The 25,433-nt window shown below is 38.4% G+C and overlaps 1 protein-coding gene across 1 annotated transcript in view; it reads left to right on the top strand.

Moving 5' to 3' along the window:
* Positions 1 to 25,433, top strand: part of SCUBE1 (signal peptide, CUB domain and EGF like domain containing 1) — a 175,619-nt gene that overhangs the window by 73,526 nt on the left and 76,660 nt on the right. Inside the window, exons 5-6 of the mRNA XM_083859333.1 lie at positions 14,530 to 14,655; positions 21,775 to 21,891. Of these exons, the coding sequence (XP_083715459.1) occupies positions 14,530 to 14,655; positions 21,775 to 21,891 (243 nt within the window). The remainder of the gene's footprint in view (positions 1 to 14,529; positions 14,656 to 21,774; positions 21,892 to 25,433) is intronic.

The following is a 25,433-nucleotide window of genomic DNA, read 5'->3' as shown; positions in this document are numbered from 1 at the left end:
CAACAACAAGGGTAATTAGTACAGACTGACAATAAATTAATCTATTTTACATTCACATTGAACCAATAGCTGCAGTAATCATTCAACAAGTGGCTTGCATCGTCTTAGCAGGAGCAACCTGTGCAATTTTCTGTCCAAACAGCAGATTTCATTCAGAGACTCTTTCATACACTTTCCTCAGAGACTTCTTCTAGGTTAACTTGTCATCAAGGACCACAAAATAATTTTCTGGTTTTCTTTTTGTTCTGACATTAGTGGCTTAGTTCAACCAAGTGAATCATGGTTTTCTTTTCTTTTCAAGTGGAGACCCTTTCCTAGCTAGTCCTTCATTAAGGAAACCAAGTGGTGATTCTGTGTTGAGTAAAAAGATTGCCAGTGGTTATTGTGTTGTACTGTCCCTTTTGGATCTGCAGACTCTTGCAACATCATAAATTCCATGCAAAGAGCAATGACTTCTAAATTATCAATCTAAGCTTGCTCAACATTTCATCAAAAACCCCTCTCTGGTAGGAATGTGTGTGCAAATGTCATCTGAGAAAAACACACTAATGCAAAGCCTCTTACAAACTACTACTTATTTATGAGATTATGTGGGTTTACCTAACATTGCTCTTAGATTCCTTGTTATTTCCAAATTGCCATCAGTAAAACTTGCATGCAAGAGAGAAGACCTGGAAGAGAAGAGTCCAGGGTCAAAAGTAACAGCAGCTCACTCAGGACTGATGAAATCTGGCAATTGCCACAGTGGAGGGAGAAAGTGTTGCCAGTAGGGTTTCGTAACAGAAGGAAAATCTCTGTCCTTTCACTCACGCCATGAGGTTGGAGATGAACTTCATTGTGGAGGAGAATGTTATAAATCATGTCAAATGACTTCCTAGTGCTGGGAACTTCACTGTTTTAGACTGAGGTGGGACATGACCTCTTTAGCAGGTGTGCCAGACCTATAAACCTGCATGAGCAGCTTGGGAAGGTGAGGGCATAAAAACAGTTTCACAGAAGAACTGCAGTCAGAGGTGAAGAAGGAAGGTTTCCTGTAGCAGCTCTGAGAGGCTTAGGGGGTGATGCCCAGCTTTGCTCTCTGGCACCTACCACTTGGCCAGTCTTCTTCATCACTTTTGACAGAAAAAGTTTTACACAAAAAGGGAGCAGTTCCAGTCTGATAAAAACATATCCTCAAGTAGCATTATGTTCCCTTCCTTGGCTGGCCAAGTGATGTAGGTGGAGCTTGTTGTGCATGTGATGTGTTTAATTCAGATTGTGGTAGCCTGTAATTTTAGAGGCTGTGGATTACCATCAAACTGGATTTTTAAATTTGCAGTCAGGCCCAAGTGTGTGTTCTTTGCCTCCTTCATTTTTTCAATGAGTGTAAAAAAAAAAAAAAAAAAAAAAAGCCCATGAGTGATGCCCAAACCCAACAATACAACATGTATTAAAATGTTATATAGCCCACACCCTGTGGGAGCTTTCCAGATCTACAAATAATTCCCACTTATGGTAATAACTCACCCAGTTAGAAACATATTGTCAAACCCGCAAAGAACTCCACTTCATAAGAACTCAAGAGTACTAAACTCATCCAGTGTCCTACCTGGAGCTTGAAACTCACAGGTTGCTTGCCCAGTGCTTTGCTTCTAAATGTACAGAGTTTCCAGCGTTATGTTTTGCTGGATGTAGATAATGATGGCCCTTATGGCAATGACAGTGAGGAATGTTTATGTTTCTTTGGTGTGATGTCACCCCACAAGCAGCCTGGGCACACAGAGCTGTGGTGAGACTGTAGTAGATGAAGTCAAACCTTCCCACAAGGTATTGGAGATCTTGGAACACATACATATTGTCAAGGCATGAACTTTAGTGACTTGTAAGCAATTTTCGTGTCCTGTCATTGAGGAATATGGGAAAACTCATGGCACACCTTTTCCTGGTGAGCCTGAAGGCTCTAGACAGTGACTGCTTCTGTCTGCTGGCCTTTCCACTTATTACTCCATTATCCTACTTTTTCAGTATTTCATTCTGGGTTTTTTTCCCTGTTTTTCTAGGTGGAAGGAATGTAGCTTACTGGTCTATTCAGCACACTGCCTTTCCTATTCCATATCCGCTCTAGATCACTTCCAGCACTTCATCAAAATCAGCTTTGCTTTCCTTCCCCTGATGGATTTGCCTTTCCTTCTCCAGCATGGGCTGTTACCCTGTCTGCTGAGTGCTCATATGCTGAGTCCAGCATTATTCCTCATGTTCCCTACAGCCTCTGACTCAGTGACAGTGACTGACTGTCCCTTCACGCCTGTCCAGCCTCTCTCAGCTCCTTATTTTGCCTCTAGGACCCATCCTTTTGCTTTCTCCATCTGAGCAATGCCCACACACTTACAGCTTTCACTTTTCTCTCAGCCAAGGATCTGGCAAGTTTCTTAGCAGAGATGTGTCACAAAAAGTCTGCTCTGTTATCTCCATGGTGATGAAAGAGCAGCTGTAAAAGATACATTTTCGTTTTGCAGGTTGTGGCCAAAAAATGTGTCATTAAATCTTTGCAGTGCCATCTTTGAGAACATTTAAAAAATGACTTTGTGACCTAAGTGTATGGCAAATACACCAATTCAAGTGGAAATTTTGATCATGTAGAGGTGAATAAATTCTTGCAGAGGCCGTTAAAAACTGAAGTTTTTATCAGGTTATATAATATGATATAGTTTGCTTTATTTTTATGATAGTCCAGCCACAGGCCACTATGGACTTTAGGGTTCCTCTTCAGGTTTCTTTTCTCCAAATATCCTAAGATGGAAAGATCTTTCCCTTTTGAGAAGCACCATTAGTATTCAGAATATATTAGCATACTGAAGTTTGATTTTTTTAAAATCATTCCTTTTGCTTCTGCCTTAAAAACGGCACAATTGTACAGGATCAAATGGAGGAAATTCCATCTGAAGATTCAGGGGACAGAAAAAAAGAATGATTTAGGTAATGCCTGATTATTGTGAAGAATTTTTTTTAAATTACTGATGAAGGAGAATAATGTTGTAAGTACTGACATAACTTTTAAAATATCATAGTAGCTTTCTTCTCTCTTCAGAATAAAAATTACAGAAGATTTTCTCAAAGATCTCTGTAAGAACAGGGTCACACTGAAGTGACCCTTATGTGTTGCATGAATTCTGAGGTAACCTACAAGCAATTAATGCTAAGTGTCCTTTCAGCCACAGAGTTCAGCAGAGTTAGTAAACTGTTGCTTAATAAGACACATGCACACTTTTAATATTTACTTCATAAATTAGGCATATAAACTCCCAGTGGCCTTGAAATGATCTCAGAGGAGTTCAAGAGGCTTTTACCAATTCGTCAAAACAATTGGTTTGTTTTGTTGACAGCCGTGCAGGAGTGTTGATCTGAGGGACTGGGAAACTGGGAATTACCCTTCAGCTTTCAGCCTATTGAGGAAATTACAAAAGTAGGCATTTTCTTTCCAAGTCTCAGGCAAGTCAGAAGGGAAGGGAATCATAGCATTTCCTTCCAGGAATTTGTCTTTTATTCCTTCGGCTTAAGAGATAAAGAGTAATGTTTGGATACTGAGAAACAGATTTCACTAATTGTTGTTTTCTGGGGAATTTTGGTGAACAGCCCCTCAGATGGGCTGGTTTAGGCCATCAACTGTTGTATTAAATCTTTTCCATGGGGTTTTCTAAACAATTCCTAAATGTGTTGAAATCTAGAAAGAAGAATGTGGAAACTCTTTTTCCATTAAAGAGAACCCGGTGTTTAAACTGGAGTGAATAGCAGAACACTTTAAAACATTGCAGAAGCTCTAAATAGAAAGGAAAAGAATTGGTTCCTCCCATCTCCATATGTTGTTTCTCTTTACTGGGTCACAATTTCTATAGGATTTCTACAGTGACAAGTGGAAAGATGAAGGAGCTATCCAAAATGAGCAAGTGTTTTCTCTCTTTAGAGGTAGAGGGAGGAACAGTGAGAAATGAAAGGACATGTGTTCAGGAAAAGATTCAAACATCCTGAACTCTCTTTCCTAACTAGCACGCACTTTCCATTGTAAATGTGGCCATATGGTTAACTTCTTCTCTTTTACTCATACACCACTCAAATTCACCTCAAGAGCTTGGAGTTACATCATCTTAGTAAATTCATGTTACTTATCAGTTTTGTGCTATGTATCTTTGCTGCCATTAATCCTCCAAGCCCTTTGGTCTAACTCTGTGGGACGTGCACATTCCTCATCTCCAGCTCTCATCACTCTTTTCTTCCTTTTCCCTCCACACTTTTCTCTTACAAATGTTCCTTTTACTACCTAGAGGCAAGAAGAAGGAAGCAGGAGCTTTTCCATCCCCATCTTCAGCCTCTGACCCTAGTAGAGGTATATAAATAAAGGTGCAAAAGATAAAAACAAGCCATTGAGCAGTATATTGACCTTTATGTAGAAAGGTCAATGTATTACTCAATGGCTTGTTTTTATATTTTGCACCAAGGAACACATTCAGGTTTGAATGTTGCCATCAGAGTCATGACAAAAGTGTAATGCTTCAGAAGGACTTCCTAATTATTTGCTATATGACTCTTGAAAGTCCCTTCAGTCAAATCTTTCTTTGGTAAAGGTTTCATTATTTATGAACTGACTTTGTGTAGGAAGTGGATCTACCATTTTGCCTTGGCCAATGAGGTTTTAAACTGGACGATGTTTTCCAACTGTTTGGTAACACATCTAGTGTTGAAATCCTGTTTCCCCCCAGAATCAGAATAGCTTCCTGTTATTATGTGATTTAAAAAGCCCAACTTTCCCACTATAGACAACTTTAACCTGCTGGCTTGAAATTTATATTGATTCTGTCACTGGTCTGGTTGCTTTTGTTATGAGTCTTTTAGGTGAATGAGCAGGGTTCTGTAAATTTAATTGCAGCAGATGTTTCTCTGGGTTTTCTCTCTCTCATTTCACTCTGGATTTTAGTTGTTTTTCCTTGGAAAGGTACATGAAAGGGAAATCCTTGTATAGTCAAATGTTTGTTTTACCATCTAAAGCTTGCAAAGGGTCCTTAGCCTGGGCTGATTTCTTCTTGAAGAGCTGTAATTATTCATGGAAAGGGGGAAAAAAAGCCTTTGTCACTAATAGGCTTCTTGGTGCTTCTTGTAACAGTCTTTATTATTCCTTTCTACATAATTTTCTATTGATGAGGTGAATAAAGGCTTCCTCTGCTGTTGAGAAAGAAAAGGTAATTGTTCTTTTTTCACATTTACCAATGCTTGTTGCGTTCCTTATGTGTTTAAAGGACAAGGATGCAGAAAATGATGTTATTGATGGCATCACCATGGCAACAGTTCTTTGGAATAACACATTCTGGCATTGTTATTCTGCACACACAAAAAAAAAGGGGGGACTTTCTTTTAAGCACAAACAGATTGTGCCCCTTTTAAATGCACCCATGAACTTTGCTTTTCTGAAGATTTACAGACTGGTTTGGGGCAGAAAGGATTCTGACATCATTTACCTCTCTGTGTACATCACATTATGGTGTTAAAAAAAAAAAAAGAACACAACACTTTGAAAAAGCCAATGGTTTAAAGAGACACAGTATGGGAAGGATACGTAAACATTTCTTTGATCAGAAAGACAAAATAAACTTGGAAGAATTTTGAAATTTATGAGCTTTAGGAGCAGACTCACTAAATAATCAATCAAGAGATGGAGGAGAGTTGAGGAGCCAAACACCCTGAGCTTATTAAAGTAGTTATTTAGTTATAACAATACTCCAGATAGCTTTACTTTTAACCCAGACACTACACACATCTTAACACATTTGGATAGGAAATTGAATTGCTTTCTCACAAGGCAGTTTGCAAACATATATCATGACCTTCATATTCGGTCTAAAATGTTCTAAAATGGATTACTTTATTTCTCAGAGACTCATCAATGAAATATATCTGTGTTTTTTGTAAGGAAAAAAAAAGAGAAGGGAAAAAGAACTTGGGAATGTTTGACATCCATTCTGCTCTCTGTGGTGCCCCAGGGCACACCTTCCTGCTTGACTTCCCCAGGGAACAAACTATCTCCTGCATGCCAGTGGTGCATGGAATTGGGCTGAACAAACCCTGGGGCTTGTTAGGAGCACTTTGCACATAAAATGAACTTGTTTTGTATCTAACTGTAGTGTTGAAATATACCCACAGTCTTATTTTTGAGAGAAACTGTAGTTGACACTCTGGCTCCAAGTACACCATTAAAATTTTGGTTCTAAGTTGGGTGTGGCTTTTCTGGAAGTCACCACAGCTGGTAGAAATCAGCTGTTGGGTTGTTGGGCAATAACTTTGACCGCTGGATTTTTTGTGCTTTCAAAATCCTGGTGGAAATGTGAAACTCTGGGGACTATAGCACAGCTACATGTGGATGGTGCTTCTCATTCAGCCTTCCAGAGCTGAAGTGATTCCCAAAAAACTGAAACTCTATTTGTCTTTGACAGATATAACCACCTCAGTGCTACATGGTCCTTTCTGCACAGGGGCAAGTTGAGGATTTCCTAAACATTCCAGTCAGTGTGTTTTTTGTTTCATAAGGAACAAAGGTGACAGAATGAGCTTTAGATCTTGATCATGTTTAGCCTCACTACAAAAATTATAATCTTGATGTAAGAATATTATTTTATCTGTGCTCTGTGTTTACCTGGAGAAGAGTGAGTAGCCTTCATTCCTTGCACAACATACTTTTGAGTTTTAATAGGTTATATGTGCATTAGTACATGTCGAATTACATAAAATTATGAATTTATATATTCATTATATATAAAATTTGCTATATCTATATAATTATACATACATCTATTACAGCACATAATATATATGGATCCATATACTATAATGTCATGTATCACTTTGCTAATTACATGATTTTGCAAGAAGTTATGAAATTGTCCTGGGATGAGTTTGGGATGTGAAGGAGTTCCTGCAGAGGAAAGTGTTGTTGGAATATTTACTGTTATTTCATCTCTCTGAATATACTGTGTGTGTTTGAAGAAATGCTCTAGAAATATTTATCTTGAAGACATTTCATTAGAAATACTTCTAGAAACCAATTCTGTCTTATGTCAGTTGTGCAGATTGCAGATGGAAAAAATTGCAAGATTTTAGTTGGGTTTTTTAGTCCTATCCTTCCATTGCTTGCCTTATCTTTACACAAGTGATACTGTAGTGATTCAACTTTTGCTAAAAAAATTCAAAAACTTTGTTACATCTTTGTGAAAAGTTTCACTTGGTAGAGGTGGTGAACATTTGATTGAATACTGAATTTTCCTGTGACCAGGAAGGGAAGAAATATTTTCTTACCATTGTCTGATCTTCTGCTTTACAACTTTCCCATGTTATAAACAGGGACTAAGGGAGACACTCTAGAAAAGAGTGAGACAAGTTTTCTTAGCTCTAGTATGCTAAGAGGCCCAAAGACCTCATATGAATATTTCAAAATATTCATATAAATAATGCAAGTTTCCTATTCTTGTGCCAACCCTGGATTTCTTTGTATTTCCTCAATCCTGCTCTTGTGAATGAGTGTTTGAGATCCCAGAGAGGGCTGAGGTGTGATGGGGTTGTTGTCCCACTACCCCTGCCCAGCTGAAGGTGTTTGGGCTTTGTGGTGATGTTGTCCTTGACTGGCTCTGCTGTCCCACCACAGCTCTGGTGCTCAGGATGGCCAAACTACTCAAGGTTGATTTGCTCCCACCAAGGCACCAAGAAATAGGAGAGCAGTGGTAAAGACTCAGATGCAGAAAGTGTATTTCTCTCCTCTGCCTCCTGCATGGTCTTGTCTGCCATCAGGGTCACTTCCATGGGCCAAAGAACATCAAGTTAACATCAAGTTAAAAACAGGTTGTAGTGCTGGCTGTGATTTGTTTCTCTTTCCTTTCTTGTCCTTAACTTTTTCTTCCCTTGACATTTATCCCCTTTTAATACCAGATGCCAAGTCTATACTGGCAGAGACTCATAGTTGATTCTACACAGGTTCTGGCCTATCTTGCAGAATTATTTTTTTTAGATAATTCATATCTATGTGTGAGAAGGTAACAGAGACTACTGGAAGGGGTTTCAGTGAGTCTCAGCTTCTCTTGGTAGCTCTGCAATGTGGAAAGCAGATTGAGATTGCAGACCTTCTTTCATGTGTTCACCACAAGTTGGTCACAACCACCATGGGATGGAATTCAGCCAGTCTTCTTTATTTTCTTCTGGTCCTATGGGAATTGATGACATTTTCTGTCAGTTTTGGAATTTTTCTTTTCCCTGTTTCCATGGTTTCTCTCTTAAACTTGGTCAATTCATTCTCGTCATTCTCCTGAAACCACAGCACCTTTGCAGAACTGCAAATCTGTGCTCTTACTGCTGAAAGAATGGACTTACATTTTTCATACATGCCTATTTCTAAATCTCAAGACAAAAAAACCTCTCCATGTGGTTTCCTGGCTGCCACTCAGAGCAGGAACATCTTGTCAGAGATCAGACTGCAAGTCTGCCTTCTGAAGATGCTGGCCCTAAGCACATTTCAGATCCAAACTGAAGAGACATGAAATTGCTAAACAAACTTGAATTTGTTTATTTTATAATATACCAGCAGCTGTTTTCTTGTACTGTGTCCAAGATTTCTCCAGACAACCTACTTAATGGTGTAGAATTCTGTTTCCTTGGGTCAGTTTGCCTGCTTTATTTGTTTTCTTCCCAACCTCTGTTGGGGTGAGTTGTAGTCATCGAAACAACTATTTTTTTTTTCCTAAAAACTTTAGGGTTTTTTAGGCAGAACCAAGCAACTTATTCAGGAATGAGGTTGGGAAGGAAATGTTGTGTTCATTCAGTTAACAGTACGAAAAAAATGAGATGCTTTATAGATTGTATAGATTGTTACATTTCCAGCATGCCCAATGTGGGGTTTCTCACTTGGCTCCCAAGGTCTGTTCCTAGATGTGCTTGTGGCATTTTCATCAGCTGACAAAGGGCAAAATTAGTTTCACCCTCCATTTTTTTTGCCAAAGAGAGCAAATCTTGGTGTGGATTTTGATCCTCAAGAAAGGACATTCTGTTTGAGATGAAAACATCTTAATTCTCTCACTGGGGAGCAGAGCTCACCCAGACATCCCTCACATCCCAGAATCAGGTTCTTCTTAGGGAGCCAGAAGTGTCCACAAGATCTGATGCAACTGTGCAGCATAAAGGTCAGATCATTTTGTTGGAAAACAGTCCTTGGCTTTTATGGTCCTAAGATCTTGGCCATATGTATCTGTTGACTTTCATTGGGTTGTTTAGCCAAATGCTGATTTTCATCACCCTTGAGAGGCACACGAGATCCTGGAGTTAGAAGGCAAAGGCAGGGACAACTCTCAGGTGTAGATGGGGAGCTGCTTTCCACAAGCCAGACAAAAAAGTTCACAGTCTGTTTCTATATGACAAAAAAACTAACATGCATAATGTACCATTTGGCTTAGAACAGCCATCTCACATTTTCACTAACATCATGTTCCTGTCTGCGTCAGAAACTTGGTGTCTTTTTGTTGGCTTCCATTCCTCAGAGAGTAAGAACTCTGTGAGAGGAGTTGTCTTTGACAATTTTCTAAACTGCCTGGTCGTTGACCAGCGTGTTTTATTGTAGCACTGTAGTTCCTTACACAATTTTTAAAAAGAGAACAAAAAATAAATCCCTGCAATGTTAATAGTTTACAAAACAAGTCAAATGAGAATGCTTCTTTCCTCTTTCCTCTCTCTGCTGCTGAAGATATATCTTCTATGTTATATATGGTGCAGCTTGATAAGAGATCTCACTCTGTACTTGTGTTAAAATTAACTTATCAACAAAAAAGGATGTTTTCAAGACTCAGTGTCAATGATGCAGATGCTACTGGGCATATCTGTGTGTATGGGTTAAGTTCAAGATTTCCTGTATCTTCTTAGCACATTCAAGCTCATGTAGTCTGACAATATTTTGGAAGTCATTGATGCAATTTAAAGTAGCCTTTTTTCCAGATTGTGTTCGGAATCAGCATGTTTATTTGAAAGTTATAAAAACAGCAGCAATATAAATACAGAGTAAGTGAATTCATGGCAACATAGAGCTAATATAAGCATTTATGATGAGCCACGGGGTAAAATAATTGCTAAAAGTCTTAATTAAGATGAGAACAGACAGGGTTAATGAGAAATAAAGGCTGATCCATGCTTTAGTTGTCACAGTCAGCCTGATTTAAGCACTTTCAGGGCCATTGAGCTGAAAACATTTTTAGAGCATAATACAATGGAGAGGCCATTATATCAGACTGAACATTTTGCAGAACAGCACTATTAAGAGATTTGTGATAACTAGATGGCAGACTGGATTAATGGAGTAGAATCACATCCAAATCTCTCCTAGGCCAGGAACAAAAATGAGTGTGGATTGTGGGTACACATAACAGTGGCTGTCACTCTCCCATGAACAACCTTTTGTAACTTGGAGTCAGAAAAAAATCCAGGAAGGCAATAGAAGAGAGTTTCTCAAGTCATATCTAAAATGTTGAGAGAGGATTTAGTTTAATTAGATCAGTGTTTTCCTTTCTTAAGTGACATTTCCCTTCCTGTTTATATTTTCCATTGGATTTTGTTTTGCTGTCTGTAAGGTGAATTTGCTGAGAGTGTGTCTGTGTTTCAGAAGTTTATTTGACTGTCTGTCAGAGCTGCTGAAGAGACATGCACCCATATTTGTGCTGGCTGCAGAGATTACCTTGAGTAGCAGCATTTGGGGTTAAGACACTGCTTTTATTAAAAATTAATATGTAAAACCTAGAACATTTCAACACTGGACATTTTTTGTATCATGATGATAAAGTAAGGATTATTTTGTGTGTGTGTGTGTACAGACTTTTATCTTATTTGGGAACCATGGTTTATCACTTCACCCATAATCCCATCAGTTCTAGAAGCTGGGACACACCGAGCACTGCAAAGATCAAGACAAGCTGGGAACAGCTCCTTGTGTTCCAAACCAGAGTGAGACAGATGTGCACACACAATGGGAGAGAGAGATTCTGTAAATAGTTCTGTAAATAGTTCTGTAAATACCTTCTGGTTAGGGCTTGGATGGAAGATCCATTGGCTGATGCTTTTCCCAGGCTGTGCAACACACTGAAGTGAAACTGCTGTGGTCGTAATTCTGTACTGACTTGGTCTCAGGTGGTTCTGTGGGTGTTTTCCCTCTCTGTCCTGTTCCTGCACTGCATTAGTCAGCTCAAGGCAGGGGCACCATGAGAAGCACAGGGCACCTCTTCATGCCAGGACCCATCTGCTGAGTTGGGGCTGATGGGGATAAAAACTTCAAAAACTTCACATAAATGAGCAGCAGAATCCCACACAATTTTTGCCATGATCATGTTGTTGGAGTTGGTTTATTTATTTTTTTTTAATGAGTAGTTTTCCACCCATTTCTGCAAATAAAGGAAGTTTGGCCTTGATTGTGGCAGTGGGGCTGGAGCACAGTCCCCACCTCCCCCTTGTTGTCCTGGGGCTGAGCAGCAAGGCAGGCACTGAGAGGCTTAAATTCCCCTTTAACATTGGGGAACGTTTTCTCCTGCTCTTATTTGCACTCTGTGTCCCTTATGGAAAATGCCTGTGCACATTAGATGGCTGCTAAACATTAACAAATATATTGTAAAGCTTTGTTTCTCATGGGGTATGAGTGCAGAGAAATGATAACTCAAACATCTCACTGCTCCTGTGTGAACTCATCAGAGCAGTTCTTCATTACCAGCAGTGCACCTTCTTCCAGTACAGGAAAATACTATGTTTTTTTGGTTGATTTTAGAGTTAGGACTACATCCTGTTCAAGAGAATACTGAACAAAGTCATTTTAGGAATATTTTTCTCTCTTATTTATATGGATTTGTATAGAAATTAAGATTAGTACTAGAAAGATATTTGGCATATTTTTGTATTTTTTAGTGTTACTTATGTGCCATATCATTAAAGATTCAGTATTGCCTGAAGAGTCAATTTGCAAAAAAAGTAAACTTTATCAACAGTGATTCATTAATTATTTGTGTATGTAGACTGATACAGAGGACAACTGGACAAATAGAGTATTTGCTGAAAAAAATAGAATTTTGAATTATTAAAATGATTTGCAAATTAACACAGTTTTGGGGTTAGATTGCATTTTAGCAAGGTAAAATATTAATTTGCTGCATTCTTATTTCACTAATTTTTTCAGGCTAAAAAGGTTTTGTTTAGGAATTTAGGAATTTTTTTGTAATTTAATTTTTTAGGGATTTTGAAACATACTGAAATAAAAATGAGGATTTTTGTTGTGCTCTTGACTGAAAACTAATGGTCTTTCATTTCACCAGAAAAAAAAACCTTATATTTTCTAAAATAATCATTTTCAGTCTCAGGAAATTTCTATGGTATTCTCCAACTAAACATGGAACTGAAATAGTTTTTAGACAGCTCTGAATAATACAATAGCTGGAATAATTAATACAGTAACTAAAATATTGTGATCTTACACACAAATACAAGGATCACTTTTGTTTCTGAAACAAAATTTTGACTTTTGATTTCTCTCAACATTTTTAGCAGCGCACGGTTTCTCTCTTCCCATCAAGGCAGATATTCAGTATCTGCAAGTAAACACTGGAAAAAAAAAAAAAAATCACTTGCTTGATTACTCCTGTGGGCCATTAAATATCTGCTTTCATCTCTATAATTCCTCTCTTCTCAGAGCCTGGGCAGTGGGGCTCAATCAGCCATGTGTTATCTTTCCCAGATCCCTTTCGGAGCATAGCGCAGTGCACAGGAATGCAGTTTGTCAAACACATTGTGTCTGAAATCCTTTGTTGGGAGAAGTGGAGAGAAAGAGATTATAAAATGCCTCCAAACCTTTCAATAAGGCCATTCCCAGGTTTTTTCTTGTATCTGTCCAGCTCAACAAAGCGTTCATACCTCGCTTTGATGTGGAGGATGGGATGTTATAGCATATAGTGTGTGTTGTAGCTCAGAGCAGCATCTGTTGTCCAGGCTGCAGTTTACAAAGAATAACTTACTTGGGTATATTAACTTATTATGCTTTGGCAAGTTTTTGGGATCAAGGGCAACACAGAGGGGAATTTAGAAGAAATAAATACATCTGTTGTCTATAATACTGGTTTTTCATAGGTGATGAGATTTAAGGCACTGGCGTGTTTTGTAGGAGAGGTGAACAAAAATCCCCAATCAGACTGGTGATGTGTGTTTTTCATTACTCTGCTAATACAAACCTCTCAGAGGTAAAGCTGAGCAGTGTGAATAACTTCTTGAAGCTGTTAACTTCTGTCACCCTGAGGCAATCTCTGACTGACTTTCTGTAGCTTTTCCTCCTCAGAATTCCAGACACAAAATGTATTTACTTGCAATACACTGGCACTGTGGGTTCAAGTTGAACATTTTGCACTGGAGTGGTTTTGAGAAATAAGCCTAGAATAGGTAGGAGCAGACACATTGCAAAGTGCCAAATGAGTTGCAGAGTCCACCCTGGGCAGTTTTGGGCAACACAGGCAGTTTTCAGCAAGCTGAGCTGCAATGTGAATTCTCTGCCAGTGTATTCTGAGAGAATTTGTCTCTCCTTTACAGGTCAGATATCCACGGGGAAGTCTGGGAAGGCTTTGTAATGCAAATCTAGCTAGCCTCCCTTCACACAAGGAATGTTAGATGCTGACCCATAAGAACTGAGTTCAAGATTTCTGTGAATATGTGGGATTTGAATTAACACGGTAATGAAAGGCTCTAAGGGTATAAGGTGCATTCAGTATCTAAATCACTGACGTGGTTTAGAAAGCTGAATTTTGTCTCTGTGATGATTAAAAGGAAGCTGGTTGATAGTATCCCTTGGCATAAACATTAACAGGAATCCACCCATGGCACTTGGATGTTTGTTGAGCAGCTGGTGTGTTTTGTTTAATAGAGTCAAAGAGGAAAGTTGTAGTGGGTTTGTTGGAGATGTGCTGTGTTTATGGTGGATGACAGAGAATTGAGATGTAAAACAAATAGCAAAGAAATGGATCCAAGCAAAAACACTTGGTTATAATATTTGGCAGATTTTGTGTGTTAGAAAATACAAAGCACATTAACAAGCATATAAAAATGCACCAGACAGTAATAGCCATTGAATTTATACAAGAAAAAAAAAAAAAACAAACCAGTGAGATCATTTATTCAGCTCTGTGGGACAGACAACTTTCTGGACTGTCCTTAAAATCCCTGATATTTTCATGAAAGATTAGAATATAGATACAGAATAGAGAAATCCCAAGTTTCTACATGAAACAGAGACACACAGTAGTGCTCATATTTGCCCCAGAGCATGTTTGTCTTTTATTGTACTGTTTTGTTGACCATATATCTCTTTTCAGCTCTGTTCTTTTCTCTTGTGGAATACAGTTCAGATGAAAAATAAAAATTACAGATAAAATTACTGGAGGACTGCATATACATAATTATTTTGTCATTTTATTTTAATACTAATATTTTTCTATTTTTCTTTCCTTTTTTCCACAGAGGGTATGAACTGTATGAACAAAGATCATGGGTGTGCACACATCTGCCGGGAGACACCCAAAGGTGGGGTTGCCTGTGAATGTAGACCTGGCTTTGAGCTTGCCAAAAACCAGAAGGACTGCAAATGTAGGTAGATGAAGATTAAATTTCAAATGCCCCCAAAATGTCTTGTTTTCTTCCTTGTTGTTATGTTCCAGAAGAAGTTAACTTTGTTTTGGGCAAAGGTGATTTGCAATTTTAGTAATGAGGGTTGGTTGTTTGGGGTTTTTTTGCTGTAGAAGATGCCTTTGGGGATGGATAAGAGGGATTGAATAATAGAATGTTGGCAGTGGCTCATTTATCAAAACCATAGCATTTCTACTTTCCTGTGAATGCAGAAAAGTGAAGGATCAGTTTTATCCAGACTTTCCTTGTAAAGCAATACAAGTAAAGCATAGTGGATTCTGGCTTGCAGTATTTTGAAGGTCCACAAAGGTGGATGCATCAGTGAATTTAATGATACACCCACTAGAGCTATAAAATTAGGCATGTCAGTTCCAGTTTTTTTTTTAAAAGACAGAAATGATTGCTCTAGTCTTGATTCCACTGCTCACTATTTAGAATTATTACTTGGAAAACATGCAGCTGCATCATAAATACTGTTCTTCAGAGAAAAGCCCAAGGATGCTAAAGATGCTAAAGATGCAGGTACTCATTAGCCCACAAAATGAGAAATTCCTCTGTGTGGGTTCAAATAATTGACCTCAGCATCATCACCTGAAAGCTTCAGAGCTGAGCCACATCTGATGGCTTCAGTGAGTCTTAGATCTGAGTCCAGTGGCTTGCATTCCTACTTGGTGGCTTTGAGAGACAAAAAAAAAGTGCAGTAAAGCAACATAAAATGTTTGCTGCTCAGCACAGGGACAGTGTTTTTGAGACAGTCTTACACTTCAGGGTTTTTTTCTTCCTGATGATGTTAGTTCCCAAGTACAAAGTCAAAATAATCACTTTTGAATGCCATAAAAAATGCCACAGAGTATTTCACAGCCTGATTTCTGCCCAATATTAAGAGGCTACACAGAGCCAAAGGCAAAAGCACAGAGAAAAATGCCTTTATGGTAATTCTCATTCTCAGTGTTTATTAGAAGTGAATATTGCGTGCTGTTAATTGGAGTGCAGCATCAGCCACATTGGTGAAGTGTGGGAGGATGTTTACTTATATTGTTATTATTTGTTTCCTCAAATTCTTGTATTCTTTAGGAGTTCCAGTAATAGATGGTGGCAGGAGGATTAGAGACTTTTCTGGAACACTATTTCTAAATGTCTCAAGGTTTAATAGAGTAAAAACTTCAATTTATTCTGGGCCCTCTGGTGCTCAAATTGTAGTTGGAAATATAACAAACTTTTGGTGACAGAATTCTGAGTAGGAGCACTGAGTTTTCCAAGGCTGAAGAGCTTATTTTGAAACACACCAACCTCTAAACCCACAGCGCATTCTGCAAGTATGATCCAGAGCCTTATATAAAATAATTACTTCTAATCCTTCCAAATGCACAGAAGTATAGAGGCGTAGCCAGATATCCTGGGACAATAACAGTGAGACTACAGCAGACTATTTATAGAAGCTTAATTCTGAAACCAAATCTTAATTTAAAAAGAAATAAATAAATAAATAAATAAATAAATAAACCCCACACCTTTTCACAGCTAACCATTTCAGTGGAATTGGCTTAAATCCTGACCTGCAGTTTTGCAACTGCTGGACACTTCCCACTTTCCAGCTTGGAGTGGGTCTGTAGCCCTGTTCAACAGGGGCTGGTAGGGTCTGATACACCCTTGTAAAGCCCTGTATCTCTCTCAGTTTTGCTGCTTTATCATGGTCCTCAGGAGTTCATGCCTTTCAGGATTTGTCAGAGCTTGCTGCTCTGGTTTTTTATCTAATGTGAACAAGTGACAGAGAATGTAGTACCTCTAAGTACACTTAGTACCTCTCTGGGTGAACTTTTATCAGCCAGTTTGCAATTCAGTCACTGGGACCACTAGGAGAGGTTTTAAAATGTATTGGCCCAAGGCCTTTAGTAATGATTCAAATCTTCCTCAAAGGAAGGTAAATAAGTTTAAATAAGTTAGAAATAACTTAGAGGAAGGCTCCATGCTTTTTTATGCATCCATCACAGGATTGTCATTACATGCTAGTTGCATAATCACATCCCATCTTATTTACCTTCACATGTTGATAAGGCAGTCACTCTTGTTTCATTCAGTGTCCATGATGGTCAGTCCTCATTAAACAAGCTTCAGGTCAGAAGCTTCCTCTCCATAATTTAGTGTCATGTCTTTCCTGATGTACAGTATTTAAACCCTATTCTGAACATAAACTTTTTCATTCCCTCATGGATTTCCCCATGATATTCATTACTGTAATGTCAAAGTGCTTTGTAGACATTTGTAATGTATTTTCAAAATACTCTTCTCAAGTTAAAAAGGACTGCTTTCCCCATCTTACAAAAAGAGAAATGGATATAAAGATATTAATGTCACAGTCATTTAGTAGTGATAGCCCTGACTTTCCCCAGCTTCACTAGGCACTAAGTGAGACAGGAGTGTTTTCTGCATTTGTCATTAAGGAGAGTTATCATGACACAATTAGGTCTGTGTGTAAGTCTGGTATTTTGTAGCTTTTGAGTGCTTAAGATTGCAGCCTTAATGGTTTCTTAGTGTAAATTTTAAGTATTCAACTTCTAGTTGCCCAACATATTAAGAAAACACTGAAGTGTTGAGGCTGAAAGGGACCTCAGGAGGCCATCCAGAAATGCACCAAGCAGAATCATACAGATCCATTTGTGATCTCTCAGATGAGCTGCATCTTTTAGATCCAAAGCATCGGTAAAATTCAGCTTTTGGGAGTTTGCTGCTACTCCTGTAAACAACTCTAATGACCTCTGGTGTACACAAGCCCAAAAGGAGATTATGCTTTGTCAGTAATTTTCATAGATACTTGCTTGCAGGAGCAAGAAAATACTTCAGAGCAGTCAATTTGGCTCCAGATAATGTTGAGGGGGAAAAAAATGGGATTTTACCTCTTATTTCTACATCTGTATCCATGATAGATACTAAGATCCTGCTCCTGAGCACGATTGCATTAGAAGTTTTTGATAAAATGAAGATTTTCTCCCCAAATATGAACAAACCAAGACATTTAATGTTCCTCTCTCTCTTAGCTGGAAGTTTAAAAATAAGAGGAAATCTAAAGCAGATTCACATACCTGCAAGTTGCAACCAGAAAGAGTTACAAACAAGTAAAAACTGAATCTTTCAATTAAAAATGCTGGGGTAACCCTACCTACAACTGTTTCTATCTGCCTCCTTAGATAATAATGATTTAAGTGAGCAGGAAAGCTAGAGCAAAGTAATTCTAAAAAATCCTGGCTAGTACTTTTTATAATAAAATGCCAACCTCCCTATGCCAAGTGGCAGCTTTTCAGCTCCTGCTGACACCATCCTCATGCAACTGTTTGCTATCAGTACCAAGATCCCCAAAATGTTAAAAAATGTAAAGCCATAGTAGAATAAATCATGTAAGCAATGTTGCATGTGCAGCTTTATCACATAGAGGTGCCCATATATTTAAGCAAATGATGTGTTTAATGGCCAGCTTGGTTAAGAAACCAAGTGCAGTTTTCAAGTGTTCTGGAATGACAATATGTTCATATTCTACAAAAATGAAATCTGTCTTGTGACAAATTCTGTGGCATCTGAACCATATTTCAGTCCATATATGGACAGGATCAGAACATTATTGTCTTGGGCAGTTTTTTTAGGCTACTGAGCAATAAATGCTTTATTAAATAATTGGCCATGTGTTTTCAAGTACTTCTTTTCATGGCCATGCAAGATGGACCAGAAAGAGGGTTCTGTGAAACTTCACAGAAGCACTGAAGAAATTATTTAGACTGTAGAGTGAGGCTGAATTCTGGTGTTTTCTGTCTTCTGGGGAGTTTAGCACAGAATATCAATATCAATACTTAGAAGAATATGTACATTAAAATCCTTCTTGTTCTTTAAGGTGTCATTTCTCTCTCAGACAGTTTTCATTTTGACATGATTTGTGATATTTTTTAGGTGATCTGTGTCTTGGAATTTACCATTTTGCCTCTGGTTTTGCCCCTTTAATGTCAGACTCTGAATGAGCACACAGTTGTTTCCACAGTTTCAGTGTCCAAATTTATCAGAAATATTTTAAAAATATTAATGAGAATTCACGAATTCTCATTAATATTGCTTTAATTCTTTCTGACAAAAATGGAGTAGATCTGGATGTCCATTTGCTTTTGAATAATCGTGATTTCTTTTCCTCTAAGCAAGAGAAACTTCCCACTGTGTCACTGCCACAGAATGAGGGCAGGAAGAATATTTAAGGGATATATTTTACAACTGGATTTTGTACCAACTTCACCTGCAGAGCTGTCAAACTTCAGAATGTGGACTCAAGTCACTTAAAATAAATAAATAAATAAATTGTATTCTAGACAGAAATTCAAATCCTTCAAAAACATGATTTACTAATGTTTCTAGGAGACAGGAAAAGGAATTGACCTACATGTGCATTCATGGGCTGGGTAGAACGGAACCAGTAACTTTAATTTCCAGGGAAGCTGTAAAAGTGTGTGTGATTCTGCAGCATTTGCTGTAAATGCCATCAGTCCAGTGCAATTTCTTCATAGACAAATATAGTAAGGAAAAGTTCCTCGTTTTACATGGATCAGAGCAAGCGTGTTCAGATATTTCCATCTCTGCCAGCAGAGGCTTTCAGCAAGGAATGCCAAAAATAACCACTGCAGTCACATTTTTTAAATATGCACTTTGTTGCTGATTGCACTTTAAAATCCTCAATAAAAATACTGTTGGCTAGAAGTGTATTTAAACATCTGGCATAAGCAACACCTTTAAGGTAATTTGTGATGGCACTGCATTCCAACAAGGATAGAAACTCCACATAGTCCTAGAGGCATATGGGGTCAAGTAAAAAGCAGGTCTTAAGTGGAAAGGTGGGAACTTAAAGAATAGAGAATTGATGTAACATTTTGTTTGTTTTGCACCAAAAATAAAAAGCAAAATGTTGCTGTGTATTGAAGGGAAAGAAACGTTGCTTCCTTTGGATACAGAACAGACTTATTTGCTTCAGCTATTTTTTCACAAAAAATAATTATTAGGTAAGCTATGAAAGTGGAGAAGGAGAAAGAATGCCCAAGGGTGGCTGATGTTTAGGGGGTTCTGTAATGTAATTCCTTGCAAGTTTAGGATTCTAAAGTATATTAGAATATTAGGATTCATTACTATATGATTTGGAATATATTCCCTCCTCTGTCTGGTTGGGCTGAACCCACAATTTCCATTTTCCAGTCTAATGCACAAGCTGTCAAGCTCCAAAAAGGGAACAACATGGATCAGACATGATCTTTCTCACTGCCCTTCTTTCCAGTTGGATAGAGCAGTGACATTCCTGGAAAGTGAGATGAGAATGCAGGCAGTCTCCCTTCTCAGAGATTATTCTTGCCTCCAAGGCTATTCCTTCTCTATCTCTGAACAGCAAAAAGGTTTTTATTCCAAGGGTGCAGTGGGAAGGACCAAGGATGCTGCACCTGCAGTGGCCTCAGCTCTGCACTCACTTGAGAGGTGGACAATTCCTATTGTGATCTCGTGCCAGAATTCAGGAGCTGAAATTGTAAACTTGTGGTTCCCGTGGCTGGCAGGAGGTTTTAATGGGAATTCTGTTGGGTAATGCTGTGGTGGGTCTCCCTCAGTTGCTTTTTTTAGAACTGTTCCATTTTAAGCTAAATACTTCAGTGATTACTGAGAGTGACACGATTGCTCAGCACTGAGGCACTCACACCAGAGGTGGGATTTTTCATTTCTAGTTACTATAATGGAAAATTTTGGTCTACTCCATTTTCAGGAGCTGGAATTAAAGCAGGGTCACTGAGTTCAGTGGGAGGATATATGAATTTTGCCCTCTTACATTAGACACAACCTCAGATTTTAGTTAGATACATGATTTTCAAATCCTGTTAATCATTATCTTGGTTTTACTGCTTCCCTGCCCCTTTTAAAATTTCTTATCTAGAAGGAAAATTCTGCTAAGAGCAACGTGAAGAAGTTCCTTCTGATTACTAGGAGTCAGTATTTAAATAAATGTCATCTGCATTTAAATTACCATGACTTTTCAAAGCATTTAAGTCCTCTGAAATGATGAGTATAATAACTAAATAATGGCATATTGGATGTCCCCCATATTTTCCAGTGTGTATTTACCAGTAAAAGAACCTAGTCCAAAGAAAGACAGAAAATTGAATTCAGAAATCAGTCAGATCAGAACTGTTATTCAGCATCAAGGTGTGCAGCTGCAAAGGATGAAATGACACAGGGGCAAGTGAGAGGCTTTATTAAATTGTGCTAGGCAGCTTCTTATTTTAAATCTGGTTTGTCTTAGCTGGCAGAAATTAAATTCATTGTGTGACAAAGGAAATTAATTTAATCTGATCTACTAATTTGTGTAACCTTTAAAACTCTACCTTATCCTCAGAAAAAAATGTTTGCTTTAATGTATGTTTAGTACTTTTTGAATTGCTAAAAGCTGTTCTTCACTATATTCCTGGAAGTGAAAGTGGCATCTCCAGCACTTCCTTCCTGGCTGAGGCCACCACATGGCAGAGCCATCACAACTCTGTGTATTTTTTGTTGAAGAGAAGAAAAATAACCCCAAAAATTCCTGTTTTATTTCTAAACTTGTTGCTTTTAGGGGGGCCAGTACTTGATATAGTAGTTTTCAAGGCTTTTGTGGTTCTGTTCTTGCTGCTTGATGTCTTCTTCCTCTACTGAGAGAATGAAGGGGCAGCAAAAGAGAGATGCTGAAACTATACACTTGTATTGGCAAACTGTTAATTCCATCATGGATATGAAACATGTAGCTTTTAGGAAGACATGGAATTGCCTAAGAGTCACATTAAAATTATAAACACAAATAGAGTGGGGAAAATGCCTTTATTTTTATTTCTTTTTTTTTTTCACTATGTGGATTGAGGCTAGGGCACAAAGGGAGGGGGCAGAAGGAAGAAATACAAATAATTTCAAGCACAAATGTTACATTGCTTTGTGTCTCAGTATGTTACTGCTCTTCTGTGTTCCGAAAGGCTCTCAAGACTAATTGGTTTCATTGTCATTTTATTTATATATACATATATACACATTCATATGGGGCTTAACTAGTAACCTGTAACTATGGGAATGGAGGCTGCCAGCACACCTGTGATGACACAGATACTGGTCCTGTGTGTGGTTGTCACCAGAAGTATGCCCTGCACTCAGATGGCCGAACCTGCATTGGTGAGTACTTTCTCTGCAGCACGTTTAATTTTGGGTTGCTTGGGATTTTTGTGTGCCTGTTTTGTGTGTGTGTGTCCCACAGGGGTTCTGCACTGACAGAAGGGTGCTCCAGCAGCTCCTGGCTCAGCCAGGCACACAGAGAAGCGTTTGTGCATGTTGTCAAAATGTTTTTTTTAAATGCAATATCCCTTTGTTGCCCGCTTGTAACTCGTGTTTCTGTTTGTGGCTGTTTTTGGAGTTAAAAAGGTGTAGAACGTTCATGGTTTTGAATGAAAATTCAGCTCTTTGGTTCACATTCCTTAGTCAAGACTTCCTTGCTTGAGCAAGGAAAAATTCCCTCCCTTTCTGAGCTATTACCAGGGAAAAAGAGTCATCATTATGTGCTTTCTTCCCTGGTGTTTGTTTCATGATTCTAAAAACTCTACAGCACTTGTAGTGACTCAGTTTTTCATTGGGAATATCAGTAGGGAAAAGACATGGAGCATCTTGGCAGATGCTTTGCAAATATTTATGATTATAAAATGTATAATTTGCTTAACACCATTTCCTTCCACTCCACTAAAAAAAAAAAAAAAAATTAAAAAGTGCATTTTTGCACAGAGCAAGTTAACATTTGAAAATTCCTACTCACAGATCAGAACCTGAAATCCATAATGGTTTTCATTGGCATTGCAGACCTGTTGACTTTTTTTTTTGTTTGTATGATTTCAAGTTCCTACAAATTCTTAGTCGTTTCCTGAGGTTAAAAAAAAACACAGACACATATTTATCATATTTTCTCTCCTATACTGCAAGACAGAGCATTTGAAACCTTTGGAAATGTCTCAGTTCCCTTTAGCCAGCCTGTCTTGGTCAGATCCATGGCATAAAGCTCTGTGGTTGCCCAGAGCCTTGCTGGCTTTTGAGGGGTTTAATTGCACAAATTGTGGGGTAGGGAGAGGTTTATGCTGGCAGAGATAAAGCTGAGCAGGGCTCAGGGCTGGGCTCTGCATTTTTGTCTGCACAAGGTGTGTCTGAGTGCAGGGGATTTCTCAGCAAGTGCCTCTGACAGCAGGGAACAGGGAGGGCTCCATCCTGCGATCCCTGTCCTGTGGCACTTCCAGCTGGGGAGAACTTGTAAGAGTGAGAGCCTTGAGAGCAGGTTTTGTTCAATGGATAATTGATCTTCGATTTATTATTGTTCTCTAATATCCTTGGATTGATGTTTCATTTTGTCCAGCGTGTAAAAAATGATTTTTAAAGCTGTGTACATTGCATCTATTTTTTTTTATTTTTTTATTTTTACTTTTTTTCCCATTTTTGTACTGTAATACATACAACTCCTTGTTACATTCCTTGGTCTTGTGATGTAAGTCACATATTACTGCCTGTGCTGATTTTCTTCCCTCTAAAATAGTTCTCTCTCTTAGAATACTTCTAATTTTTTATTTATTTTTTACATTTTTATTCCTGCTTTCTGGTGATGGTTCCTGATTGCCTGTCTTGTCTGATAACTGACGTTTATTAATTATTTACAGAGAAAAAAAAAATAAAACAAACAAACTCAAACAAAAGCCTCTATTGCAGCCTGATCCCATCTAGAACTTGTTAAAAACAAAACAAAACAACTTCTTGTTACCACTCAACCATGTAGAGTTGCCACAAACAAAACCTGCCAGCCTCCTCCTCCTCCTCACTTCAGTGATTCCAGTGTTTGCTGTCTTCAGTGGTGTATCTATTCCAGGCATCACTGCAAGAATGCAAACTTCTGCAATGCCAGATAAATACTTGTTGACCCTTTGTCTAACATATTTTGTCTTCGTTCGCTTGTCTTAACCTTTTATTTTTATTTTTTTTTTACGTTTGCTGCATGTGAAAGTCCCCACTTGCATTTTAGTTTTTTGTTTTCCTAATGACCATTTCCCTTTCCCTACAAATCATTTTATTTACCCAGCTGCTGCTTCTCCATCGCTCTCCTGTACATCAGAAATCTTTAATTTTATTTCGCCCACTGATCACCTCTCCCCACACTTGTGACTGTTTCTGTGTATTTCTAATGAAGCATAACCAAAGTCCTCATTATGTATGAACCTCTTCCATGTAGGATGTCAGAGACTACCCTTGTAAAGCGACCTCTGATGGCATCATCCTGCTCACTTGCATGCTGATAAAACTACTAAACCCTGTTCTTGCACCATCTTTCCTAGCGTTGAATGTTTAGCTAGTAGTGTTTCATAGACAAGCAGGCAACCAGCACTGCCCAAATTGATCTTTTTTTGTGTTTGTTTGGTTTGTTGTTTGTTTATTTTTGTTTGTTGTTGTTGTTGTTGTTGTGGTTGTTTAATTTGCATGCAGTTGTTTCTCAGTGTGTCAGTGTGTTACAAGGCTGTGGTGCCCATCCATCACCGGACTCTTCTCGCTCTCTCTTGTCTGTCAGTCTTCTTCTGCTTGCCACCTTCAATGGTGCCCTCATTAGCCTAGTTTGTCTTCAGTAATTTGTTTAATTAGCCTTCCTGAGTTTTACTTTTTGTCATTAACACCTCTCTGGGGCACCCATGTTCGCTGTCTCCTTCTCCAGTAGAAATCCAGCTTCCTCTGTGTGGTTAATGACTTCTGAGTTGACCATTCTTCCTCCTCACCCTCTTTCCCTAAACACCCTTTTTAATTTTTTTCCTGGGTTCTCAAAGGGAATTAACTCTCTCTAACGGGGATTTAGTGCTTTCATGCCTTGCTTCTTGGCTTTGGCTGTGCCATGCCAAGAAACTGTCTTAGGCAGCGGAAAATTGGGCTTGTGATTAACCAACTGCTCCATGTTTGTCCCTTACTTGTGTTTTAGAGAAGGATGAGGCTGCAATTGAGAGTTCTGAGTACAATGCCACGTCAGTAGCTGATGTGGACAAGCGGGTGAAACGGCGGCTACTTATGGGTAACACTTTTCTTCCACTTCCTTTGTTGTGCTCTCACTTTTGTCTGTATGTATGTGGGGGGAGGTTCTCTTTTGGTCTCATTTGGTTTTTGGTCGCCTTTGGTTTTGGTTTGCCCCTGGTTTTTTTTATTTTATTTTATTTTATTTTAACCTAACTTCATCTGTGTGGAAAGGTCACCAATTTTGTTAAGTTCTCATCTGTTGTACAACTTCATTCCTTGTTTTTAAACTTTTTTTTTTTCCCTAATGCTGCAGCTTTAATGTTCAATTTTCTCTGCATAGAGAGAAGCTTTTGCCATTAACCTTACTTAGCTTATGCAAGCTACTTTTTACATGTGATTTGTGTGTTTGTGTGTATGTCTTGCTGTAGAATTCCTGAAAAAAAAATCTCCTGTTGCAGACCTGCCTTTTGACTTAAAAGTGGATGATGATGATGATGATGGCGATATAAACTAATGTTCTATTACATCCATGGTGTTAAATGAACAAGTGTATTTGCCTAATTAAAATTTCCTGTTCTTTTGATTGAAATGTAAATATTATGACTGGAAATTTCATTGATTTCTTTTGTGCAGCTATTTTAGTAACCACTGAAAGAGCATTCCCTAGTGACTCAGTGAGCTTCTGCACATTCTTC

This window comes from Zosterops lateralis, assembly GCF_965231275.1.
Source record: "Zosterops lateralis genome assembly, chromosome: 4".
NCBI classification, from domain to species: Eukaryota; Metazoa; Chordata; class Aves; order Passeriformes; family Zosteropidae; genus Zosterops; species Zosterops lateralis.
Note: the sequence above shows the minus strand (reverse complement) of the source record. Positions and strands in the feature narration are given on the sequence as shown.